The 11,917-nt window shown below is 41.5% G+C and overlaps 1 protein-coding gene across 1 annotated transcript; it reads left to right on the top strand.

Moving 5' to 3' along the window:
- Window positions 1-1,639: 1,639 nt before the first annotated feature.
- On the top strand, window positions 1,640-11,695 carry ncapg (non-SMC condensin I complex, subunit G). The gene is made up of 22 exons (XM_019876647.1): window positions 1,640-1,724; window positions 2,011-2,124; window positions 2,248-2,502; window positions 2,960-3,188; window positions 3,729-3,874; window positions 3,973-4,057; window positions 4,161-4,353; window positions 4,423-4,572; window positions 4,959-5,099; window positions 5,176-5,299; window positions 5,441-5,530; window positions 6,502-6,690; window positions 7,837-7,947; window positions 8,161-8,280; window positions 8,549-8,785; window positions 9,081-9,262; window positions 9,666-9,831; window positions 10,580-10,747; window positions 10,843-10,966; window positions 11,147-11,194; window positions 11,254-11,323; window positions 11,409-11,695. The coding sequence occupies exons 2-22, from the start codon at window positions 2,017-2,019 to the stop codon at window positions 11,533-11,535; spliced, it is 3,063 nt and encodes a 1,020-aa protein (XP_019732206.1). The 5' UTR covers window positions 1,640-1,724; window positions 2,011-2,016; the 3' UTR covers window positions 11,536-11,695.
- The last annotated feature ends 222 nt before the right edge of the window (window positions 11,696-11,917 follow it).

Raw genomic sequence — 11,917 nt, 5'->3', positions numbered from 1 at the left:
TTAAACTGCCTATTAATTTGATAGCAGCATACCAAGCATTTTCCCCACAATTTAAAACAGTTCTGAGGTGCCTTAAGGACACATGTTGTATGTTTTCCATGCCTTATTTGTCATTAGTCTAAAAAACAGGCTTGTTTTTAGGGGCCAGGCCCTCATCCTGCCCCATATACTGTTGGGACGATGAAAGTGTAGTTTTCTTGACCATGAGGACCAGGGATATGGATTCTTCACTGGTAAGTGGTGCTTATGAAATATTTTTTGGCCATCTCTGCTTCCTGCTTCTGAATGAGGGACTATACTGTGTGTATGTGGCACATGGACACAGCTCTGCTTATGCCTTTTGGTTTTTGAAATGACAATGAAACTATGGCCAATCAAGACGACAAGTCATTGGTGGAGGAACTTGGTGTGGAGGTGGGTATTATGTAAATTAATCCTACTGGTTCATAAAAGCGAGGAGGAAGGGCACAATATCTGACACACACATACCCAATACCCAACTTCAAAAGTAGGCCAGGAATTTTTAAAACAATATTTGAGAGTCAGAAAAGAAAAGCTGTACCAGTACTTGGTTGGTTAATTTGCTTAACTGTTAATTTCACACTTGAAAAGTGGGCAGGTATTCGAGAGACCCAAGTCATTGCTTTTAAGCATTTCAAAACACAATTTTCCATAATATTAACCCTTTATAAAAAACGTTCTGACGAACAACAATTCTTGCGGCCAATATTTGCACATCCTTTTAGTTTAAAAAAGCGCTTAAGAACTAAAGGAGATAAAGTATACCCCTTCATATTATCTTCTTTCATTTCAATAAAACAATCCAATCTAAATCCTGAAAATCCCAAAAAAACTTTCAGGTCAAACGCAAACAGAAAGTGTGCAATCTACTGAATTGATTTCCAGAGATGGGTGGCTGATGGTTGCACATATATTGTGCACGCTCGTGGGTAAGCTGTCTGTTGCGACCGCTATAAAGATTTGAACTGGGACACAAACAAAAATACTGATTAGTCATCTAGCGGAGATCTGTTAAACTGGACTGGGTGTCGTTTTGCAATAACAAATAAACAGAAAAGCAAACCAACCAATAATCTAATATGACTACAGTAAAGGTGAGACATTATTAAGGTTGCTGTCAGGCTTTTATTGCCAGAGCAGACAGTAATTATGATAACAACAGTCTTTTAAATTGATACTATTTAAATGTTTAAAAAAAAGTAGTATTACAATGTTGTTTTTACAAAGACATATTTGTCGCTTTGATTGACACTGTCAGAGATGCTGGTTTGAGAGGTTGCCGTTTTTGGTGTTGTAGCACTGTAAACAGACAAAGAGCTACTTCATTCATTCATCCACGTATTCACTCATTAAAAAAGTTATGACTGCATTGTACAAAAAAAATGACAAATAAGTATGAATAGATATTGCAAAAAAAAAATTGTTGTAGCTGGTGCACAGTGATACCTTTTGTACGATTTTATTTTATAAAGAATCATAGATAGTGAATTTGAAGTTGTCTACTTAGCGGGTTTTTTGTGATTAAAAAACAAACAAACTGTACCTTCAAACTTTCGCGCAAAATAAGAAGCGCTTTAAGGGAAACCGACAAATACACCTGTGAGACTAAACTGGGGGCACATTAAAAGTACTCGTATCACAGTTCTCGCGAGATCGCAACAGTTGTTGGATTTGAAAACAGGCGGCACGAAAAAGTCGGAAAGGTAATTTAACTTCCTATTAAATAACGATGTTCGAAGGAAATAAAACGTTGATTGTTTCAATATGTTAGTAAGTATTTTGTAGATTTGTAGCGTTTCGTTGGGGTGAATTTATTTACACACAGAGAGGCTACGTTGTTTTTGTCTGGGGTTTTTGTGATGAGTGGCTATGCTGCTTTTGCTAACTATACACTAGAGACAAAACTGACGACAAAGCTCACTGGAGCTAAACAGTAAGAAGACTGTACAAACACATATCTGGAATTAACGGTAGGTGTTGTCTGTGAAGGAAAATATGGCTGTGGACAACGAAATAGACGTCAAGGAGGCATTTCAGTTCGCTCAAAAAGGCCACATCAACAAGGCGAAACTTGTGGCGAGCCTGAGGACCCGCTACAACAAAGTGAGGCTAAACGAAATGTTTTTGTTTGTTTTATAAATCGAAACCTGTTTCAGAAGGTTCGGAACAATACCTATTTGATGTTGTGTGTTCTGTTAAATACATTTAAAATATTCTCTTTGTTAGCTGGAGGACAAGACCTTGTTCCACGAAGAGTTTGTCAAATACCTGAAATATGCCATGATTGTCTACAAGCGTGAGCCCACAGTGGAAAACGTCATTGAATTTGCAGCAAGATTCGCCACAAGTTTTCAGTCGCCACCAAAAGCTGATGAAGAGGAAAAGAAGGAAGCGGATGATGATGATGATAATACCGATGATGATGATGATGATGATGATGATCATCCATTTTTGAGTTTCCTTTTCAACTTCCTGCTGGAGGTATATAACCCACACTTACTCTTCGGTACTTAGTTAAAACACTGCTTTAAATTGCAACTGCTACTTCAAGTTGCATGTTTATATACTGGACCGTATAGATTGATGTAGATTGGTACAATATTTTTGTGTTACCCATTGCTCTGAAACATGCCTAGAGTGTATTAATTATTTATTTATTTGTTGCGAACATCACCTTGCCTCTTGTTGTGCACAGTAGTTGAGCATGAACCTCTGAAGGTCAACTGCTCTAAAAGTGCTAACATTTAGAGTTTAGCTAAAATTACCCTGAAATTTATAAGCTCTTGCGTGCCGTAATGAGGACAAGCACGATAGAAAATGAATGGATGGATTTATGGGTCACTGTAAATGATGTTGTGTTGATGATCTGTGTACAATATAATCTTTTCCCATCGTGCCTGTTTGTATTTCATCTAAACTGATGTGATCTCCTTCTCAGTCTCATAAAGCCAACAGCCATGCAGTGCGCTTTCGCGTGTGCCAGCTTATCAACAAGATGCTTGGCAGCATGGCAGAGAACGCTCAGATCGACGACGACCTCTTCGATCGCATCCATCAAGCTATGCTGGTGCGTGTCACTGACAAGTTTCCCAATGTACGCATCCAGGCTGCCTTGGCCATGACCCGACTGCAGCAACCAAGTGATCCTGATTGTCCCACCATCAATGGTGTGTATTCCCAGAAGAATTTTTGATATTTGATAACTGGTATATCGAGAGCGTTGCCTTTTAGTTATCTCCTTTTTCACCATGACAGACCAATACAGAGTTTGAGACACTGCAGATGCTGCACCAATCAATGTTTCGCTCTCTTTTTCCCTAACTTATGAACAAGACCCTAAGATTGTTGAACTCCTCCAATTGGGGCAGGATCTCATCACCAAACTGGAGAGCAAACTCCACTCTTTTCCAACTGAGGACCATAGCCTCAGAAAATCTAACCTACTGTTTCAGATTATGAGGAATATGCACACCTTATTTAGTCAATGACCTCACTGAATTTCATCCACAATCGATATGGTACCACCCATATTTTTTTTTCATCCTCCTTGAACCAGAAAATAACCTGCTAACTAACACCATGATGGACAGCGACAAAAACAATATTCAAGTTCTATGTTGTCATTATAGTAGTGAATCAACAGATGTACTTGCTTTTGGCCAGTGTTGTTTGTCACAATACTCTATTTCTCTCTCATCCCCGTTCAGCTTTCATGCTGATTCTAGAAAATGACACCAATGCTGAGGTGCGCCGGGCTGTCCTCTCTTGCATTGCTATTTCTCCTTGCACCCTCCCAAGAGTACTCAAACGCACCCGGGATGTTAAAGAAAATGTCCGCAAACTAGCCTACCAGGTAGACACCTCTGCAGTCGTGCGTGTGCGTGTGTGTATTTGTGTTTTGCTACATTATTATATATTTTTCATTTGTGATATCTTTGACTTGTTTCAAAGGTTCTGGCTGACAAGGTTCATGTTAGAGCTCTGTCTATTGCACAGAGAGTGAGCTTACTGGAGCAGGGACTCCACGACACATCAGGTAACAATAGTTTCGGCCTGTTACCGTATAGTAATTGCACAGACCTTTAAAATGATTACAGAGCTTTACAATGATTCTGCCCGACTGGTTGCATGTGTTGTAGAAGCAGTAAAAGAGGTTGTGTGCTCCCGTCTACTACCTGCCTGGCTTCTTCGACTGGATGGAAATGTCGTGGAGCTTCTCCACAGGCTTGATGTAGAGAATTGCGCTCAAACAGCTTTGGAGATGCTGAATGCCATTTTCAAAGGCATGGACACTGATGAGCTGATGCAGAACAGATTGCAGTTGAACAGCAGGTACATTTGTCAAGTTATTTTCTGCCTTTTGAATAGGTAAACCATGATTGTATGTCTGTGTTTGAACAGGAACCTGATCCCAGTGGAATCACTGACATGCGAGAATGTGCTTTACTGGGGAGCCCTTTGCAAGTTTATCAAGGAAAAAGGTGATGATGGTGATGAAATGTTGGAGCAGGTCTTGCCGGATGCTGCCACTTACGCCGACTACCTCTACGAGTATGAGAGCCATTGCATGCACACAAGCACATGTCAAGGGAAATTGCTAAACAAAGTGTCACATTTTTAATGAGGTGAATCACAATGACTAAAGGCACATTTATATTTGTTTTGAATGTTCGTGTACTGTATTTGCAAAGATTGCTGTAAGTTAGCTGGGAGCCATTGGTAATATTATAACAACTATAATGTTAACAAATGGGTTTGATTTGTAGAATTTGTGTGATTTAGCACCTCATTAGATAGAACTACACAATCCAGATAACCAAAGACTTCTTTTTCAAAAAATTATCTTCTCTTGCTATTTGCTACTCAGCATGTAATGACCAGGTATGGGGGGTAGCCGCTGCTGCTGTTTTCTAACTGTCAATTCTGACACGGTGCAGGTATTTGAAGGCACTTCCAATGCTTTCGGAAGAGCAGAAAGCCGACTTGAACCACCTGGAGTTGGTTATGACCAAGGATTTTATCTCTCAGCAGCTCATCCATCTCATTGGATGCCTGGACACCAACGAGGAAGGTGGCAGGTAAGAAGTTTGATTGACGCGTTTGAATAGCTGAGGGGCTTGTCATTTTTAGACTAATATCAGTTCACCTTTACAGGAAGCGTGTTCTGGCAGTGCTGCAGGAGATGTTGGCTCTGCCACAGACACCCTCCTCACTGGTCTTCTTGCTCACCGAGAAGCTCCTCACACTCATGCCCGATGACCAGCGACGCATTCAGACAGTGAGATCAATTTCTGACATACGTTTTGTCGTCCCTCTTGGCAATTCTGTGTATGTTAAAGTGAAACATATTTTTAAAGGGGAAGCGAAATCCCAAATTTTCTTGAAAATAATGTTTTCTAATTTGATTGCTGGACTACAGGTGGCGGAAATAATCTCGGATGTGCGGGCGCCAATCACAGAAACGAGTCACCCGGTGGACGAGAACGGCAGTCGTCGCCAGCAGGTTCAGGTGGGAACATTCGGAAAATCCTCCTCCAAATGTTCTCTCTCCATCCAGCAGATGGCTGTTATTTATTTTAACAGGCAAAGTGCAGCTGACTGATTAAAGTTGGTGAATATACTGTGTATGCAGAGATGGCTCTCCATCTGCTTGAATAAATAGAAAGTCTTGTTTTTTCGTATTTTTCCCCATCACTGAAAGCCTCTCAGGATTTATACTCCTTCCTTGCATCTTAATCGCAATGAGCATCCTTTGCTCCCATCTACTACGTTCTCCTGTCTCCTCCCCCCCACGTCCCTTCATCTATTCTTGCGAGCAGTGGTTACCAATTTTTTTTTCTTGTTTACCCTTAATCCTTTCATCATACCTTGAGTAACCCCAAACTAATAAGGGTTGATGATTCTCCAAAAGTAGAACATCATTTTATTTCAGCTTCTTAATTGTAAGATTTAGTTTTCAGGCGTTATCTTCTTTTTAACTTGAACATAAACATTGAATATGTTGCCTTTAAAATAAATGCATACCAGTAAAATAAATTGAACGTTTACCAGCAAAAATGGTGCTTATTTAAATAACTCCCCTTTAAGCAGGCATTTAAACTTCAAATATCAGGAACAAAAACATGTCTCTCATGGAAACAAGTTGTAGAGCACACCAACGGTAGCATTTTATTGACGGGCTTAGCAAATGACTGAGAATATTTACTTATCATCTTGGAAATACAGTATTGCATGTTTCCACGTATCCCCTGTGATGTGCTCACATGCCCCGATGAGTACACATGTACCCATGGTTTGGAAACACTTCTTTAGAGAGTACTGTCTCCAGACAGCGGCAGCCTGGCCCAGAGCCTCAGCTGCCGCTGTTGTTGTCGTTATTGTTGCTGCCTCTCATTGGCTTTTGTCAAGAATCCTCCAGAGTGCTTTTAGCTAAGGAATAATCCTCCTCCTCCTCTAATTGCTTCTCGATCTCCCATTTAGCTAGCAGAGATAAAGGTGCGAATCATCGAGATTAAACAAGCCCTGGAGGAATGCATCGCTGCTCAGGACTTCGGTCGCGCCGCCCAGTTGAAGGACTCCATCACTGAGCAGGAAAACCAGCGCAACAAGGTCCTTGAGGAGATCGCAGCCAGCGCCCAGCCAGCCGACAATGAGATCCGTACTGAGAAGGTACCTGACGTTTGGGGCGTCACCTCAAACTGTGTCTAAAGTATACTGCAACGCTCCATACATGAATGCCTTTGTTTGGACAAATGCGTTAAATAATAAGAGTGCTTCGAGCTCTTTGGATTACCCACAATCCATTGCTCGCGGACACATCGGTTGACAAGCCCTGCTAACAGCCTCATTTGCCATTGAACAGGCCTTGTGCGCGTGCCGTTGTTGGCTGTAACAATCTGGGGTTAAAAGGCGGAAAATGTTTGAGTCTTCCGAAAATCATTACAGACCAGGGATTTGACGCCCACCCAAAAGAAAAGCGATCGAAGAAAACAGTCCACCCCTTTTTCACTCCGAGCTGTTGCCATGGTTACAAGGCACACACATCGTTGTTTAGCATTCTGAAGAGAGCTTCACAATTAATCACAGATGTGCTGTTGTTTCCTGTGTCCTCGTTAATAGTTACAGACGAAGATAAATATACAACACCCCGGACTCATCCCTGAGTGTTGTTTGAAGGTTCATTTGGTTCGCATGTCTGTGTCTTTTACAGTATGATCTCTCAGCGGACGTTCGTTGTTTAGTCAATTGTTTTACTGTATATGCCATACGGCATACAGTCACTGTATTTATTATTTTGATTTTTTCAAACTGCATTATCATTTGTATTGTGTTCATTTGCAAAAATGTATCCAAACTTAACCTAGTTTGTAGCGAACCAACAAAACAAGAATAGTTTAAATCACTGAATACAACAAATGGTCACTTTTGAAAGTGGCCATACTGAATGTTGGAAGTTTGTACATCTAGAAACTTAATGTAATGGACAATCTTATGCATGAATAAGTTTCAGTGCCACTTTATAAATCGTGACACTCATTCAGATATTTGACCTGGTACAAAATACCGTATGTTTTATAATCAATCTAATATTAGTGTCAGTGCCTTTTATTTTGTTTGTTTAGGTGGTAAAAAGGGAGATGTATGTTTGAGGTGAGGCATTTCTTTATTCAAAGTGGGCAATGTCCCCAGCAAATTAATTGGTTTCATGGCATCTTTTTCAAGCAAAGGTAACTGTCAAAAGAAATCTGGTATATGCAGGAGAAAAAAATTCAGCTACTGTATCAACTAATCCAATTTGTTCGTCTTGTTGTCTAGAACGACCCTGAGACTCTGTTGAGGTGTCTTACAATGTGTGCTGAGCTGCTCAAGCAGATGAAGATCAAGAATCGAATCAACCCGACAATAAGTGCCTTAATGTCCTCACTGGTATGAACTACCAGCGCAAATGGCCTTTTCACTTATTAGAGAATCAACATTCATGGCCCTCGTCACTTTTTGAAAGTACCGTATATGTCATTCATTGTGTCGGAACAACTAGTCGTTTGCATATGTACCTCCATGTATTTTGATACATGGTGAAGGGAGTGGTTTTGATGAAATTTATAGATTGCTGGTTGAAGTGACCTCTTTTCCCGTTAGATCCTGCCCGGCATCGCAAATCCTCACCCCACTGTCCGCAGTATGGCTGTTTTATGTTTGGGTACATGCGCTCTCCATAGCAAAGAGCTCGCCAGCACCCACATGGTCCTTCTCTTACAGGTAATGTTTTGCACACCTTTTAGTTATCTGAACTATGCATTAAGCACTATAAAACAGTAAAGACTCTACAATTGACCTCCTTCAAGGCTGTACAATCAAAATCTTTGTCTGCACTAAATTGTCTTGAATCAATTGATCACCACCTCTTTGGATATGACATTTGTCATTTTGATCAGGGGTTCCAAAGTTCAACCTCTTCTATGCACCGCACACTCAGGACACTTAAAAGTAACATGTCAATGTCTATGGGTGCACTTTCTCTTTTTAGATCGCTCAGCTGGACGAGGTCAAGATTCGTATCATCGCTCTGCGAGCAGTCATCGACTTGCTGCTACTGTTCGGTTTTCAGCTGCTCTCTGAAACTGGCAGCGGTCAGAAGAATCAGCTGCCGGGATCACCAGACCAGGAGGAGGAGGAGGAGGAAGTGGTGGCACAGGCTGAGGTCAAGTCAGAGGACACGGCTCAGAGCATTTTGGCGATGCTGTCGGAGCTCCTGGATAATGAGGTCAGCTTGCACATGGAATAACTTTCAATATTCTCTTGGCAAATCCCAACATAACATGGAGAGAACCATCAAATGTTAAAGCATAGTGTCTCCAATAATTATTTTTTTTAGAGTTGTGCCATCCGGATGAGTGTGTTCAGGTTAAAGAACAAGGAGGCTCGATAATAATACAAAGAATTAAAGTGAAGCAAACACCATTCATCTTGCTATAAAATAATCACGAACTAGTCTGTCGTCAAACTTTTCAATGACATGACTTTCTAACACAACACGCGTTCCTAAATGTCACATGCAGGTGTCCGAACTGCGCACGGAGGCGGCTGAGGGTCTGGCCAAACTGATGTACACGGGACGCATGTCCAGTGCGAAGATCCTGTCACGTCTGGTTCTGCTGTGGTACAACCCGGTTACTGAGGACGACGTCCGTCTCCGACACTGCCTGGGCATCTTTTTCCATCTCTATGCCCGCGAGAGCAGGTCAGACCCCCTTTACAAATTACTTTGGCTTTTATTCAATTTGGTTTTCAATAACTTTTTTGGTTGAAAACGTTTTGTCTGTTTGTTTAGTTATTGTGCGAATATGAATACTTTTGTACTACTTCAAATCATCCATGTATAATATATTTGATATAATTTATTGTTCTGCGGATTCATTTATTACTTGTTTGTTAAAAAATACATGGGAAGATGACCTTAAAAAATAATGGCAGATAAATTCGCAATTGAAGTAAAGTGAGAAAATTGCAGTTATATTCTTTTTCAAAATCCTTCAGCTTAAGTGTTTGTGGTGACGAGCCCACCTTTCGCCCGAAGTCAGCTGCAATAGGTGCTACCTCACCTGCGATACTAACAAGCATGGCACTTTGTGTTTGTGTGTTAGGGTCCACCAGGAAGTTGTGGAGGAGAGCTTCTTTCCTACCATGCGTACGCTGATGAATGCACCTGCCACTTCTCCATTGGCAGAGATAGACATTAACAACGTGATAGAGCTCTTTGTGGAACTGACCCGTCCAAGTGTCCTTCTGAAGCCTTCTGCGGACACAGAGGTTGGCACCCACTCACTTCTACACTTTAGTAGAGTTGAAAAAAGTCCTTACAAAGAGGCGTGAGCCTCTGTTTTAGCTCTGATACTACCCTCCCTCCCCTGTTTTGTTGTTTAAAATAAATTTCAAGGTATAAGTAACTAATAAATGATTGTGAAATATGCAGTATATTCAGAATATTACATGAAGTAACCAACTATTTCATGTACTGATTAATACAAATAAATATACCGGTATTTTAAATAACCAGCTTAAGGGAAAAAAACTGCTAAATAAAAGCCAACAAATGTTCGTGGGTGAGCCTGGCCGCATTAAAGAATAGTGGGTCGTGCTCTTAATTGCCGTTGAGGTGCGAATTTGAGTGTGATTGGTTGTCTGTCACGCTACGTGGCCTGTGATTGGGTGGCAAGCTGACCAAAAGTAGCCCACCTCTCGCACAGACCCCTGGGCGAGGCTCCCGTTCACTCTTGACCTTAGTAAGGACAGGCCCAATAGAAAATGGTTGCATAGGTATTCATCAGTCAAAACAGATGTGCACTGCTTTCTGACATTATAATTGAAGACATTTTTGGTTCTATGGTAATTGTCACGCTTTTCCTCTTTGGCATCACTCCTCTGCGGTTGCATCATAAAAAAGCCAAAGAAAAAGCCCAGGCTTGACTGTCCTTTTAAGTGTTTATCTGTCATGCACTGCATTAGGTACATTGAGACAACAGATACAATTGAGGTGTGTGTGCGTGCGTGGCTTCAGGAAGTGAGCGTCCACGACTACTTGGCGGTGCGCGTGTGTGGTGAGATGTTGCGGGACCCGACTGCCCCGGAGGTGCGCCTTTATGCCAAGATGCTGAGCTACCTGGAGCTGAGCCGCAACGAGACTGTCAAGAAAGACCTGCTCTCACTTTTGCAGCAGCTCGTCCAGGTACGCCACATCCCCGTGTACAACAGCACAGCTGTCAATTTCTTCTGCGCCGGCTCCGTTCAAAGTTTCGACTTCCATCCCGTGGTGCTCCTCAGATGGTGAAGGACCGCGTCTGTCTCCGCGCTTTGGAGAAGATGATTTCCCAACTGGTAGATTCGAAAGAGCAAGCCGAAGTCCTCGGTGCATCTGCGCTGCAGCCGTTGGATGTCAACGCGGAGGGTACGACTTGCAATCAAACATTTTGACCGCACTATGTGCGGGCATGACTTTTTCAGTCTTTTTGTAAGAGGATTATGTTTTTATTTCTAACATGTTGATAAGTGGATTTTAAAAAAAATGCCTCACGGTGCCTCGAATAAAGGGGGGTGACTCATTGAATCATGGTGTATGTTTCTACAGAAACCGTATCAGAGGAGCCATTAAAGTCAGCCAAGAGAAGCAAAAAAGGTAAAGCGGGCTGTAATTTCAATTTCCATCATTGTGAGGTGACATGAGCGTGTGTGCAGGTCAGAGGAAGGCCAGCACGGCCAAAGGAGGCAGAAAGGCAAGCAGGAGGGCAGAGTCTTCCGAGGAGAGGTGAGACTTGCCTTTATTTCTTCAAATAGTTATATCAATCTCACATGTATTTCCCCCCCCCCTTTTTTTTTTCTTTTAAACGCAGCGATGGAGAAAATGTTCCCGACCCAGTTCCTGCAGTGCGACCTTCTCGTAGGGCCAAGATCGCAGCTATAGAGAAGACAAAATTAGATCTCAATCCCCTCCTCAACCAAGAGGCCAATTTGTCTTAACTGTGTTCCCGAAAGTTGGCTTCTGTGCAAATATTCACCGACCCTCTCAGACTACAGTAAGCGAGGCCACATTTTATATTCTCATCTTCTGAGCTCTCAAATATTGCTGGCATTTTCCAAGTTTTAACTATTTTAAGAATAAAGGTCAGTGTAGATTGCCTCCTTTTATTTATTTTTGTTAAATCTCAGGTTTATAGTGATTTTAAGGCTGATTTGCCTTTGAATTAAGGTTATTTATTAAAAAAATCAATATGCAGTTTAAAAAAAACCTATACAAAATAACATTTAATTAGTCATGGAATTTTCTCTTGGAGTAACAATCTCAATAGGAAAGCCGATTGCATCTTGTATCAAGTTTTTTTTTTCTGTCCATTTTATTGGT

This window comes from Hippocampus comes, unplaced genomic scaffold, assembly GCF_001891065.2.
Source record: "Hippocampus comes isolate QL1 unplaced genomic scaffold, H_comes_QL1_v1.1 scaffold51, whole genome shotgun sequence".
NCBI classification, from domain to species: domain Eukaryota; kingdom Metazoa; phylum Chordata; class Actinopteri; order Syngnathiformes; family Syngnathidae; genus Hippocampus; species Hippocampus comes.
The sequence above is the reverse complement of the archived record's forward strand: the minus strand, read 5'-3'. Positions and strand labels throughout refer to the sequence as shown.

Bases quoted from the DNA above. Each gene is read 5' to 3' on its own strand.
- ncapg (XM_019876647.1), top strand. From the start codon at position 2,017: ATGGCTGTGGACAACGAAATAGACGTCAAGGAGGCATTTCAGTTCGCT. The intron at 2,125-2,247 runs GTGAGGCTAAAC...TCTCTTTGTTAG, and splicing joins TGAGGACCCGCTACAACAAA to CTGGAGGACAAGACCTTGTT. The intron at 10,967-11,146 runs GTACGACTTGCA...ATGTTTCTACAG, and splicing joins GTTGGATGTCAACGCGGAGG to AAACCGTATCAGAGGAGCCA.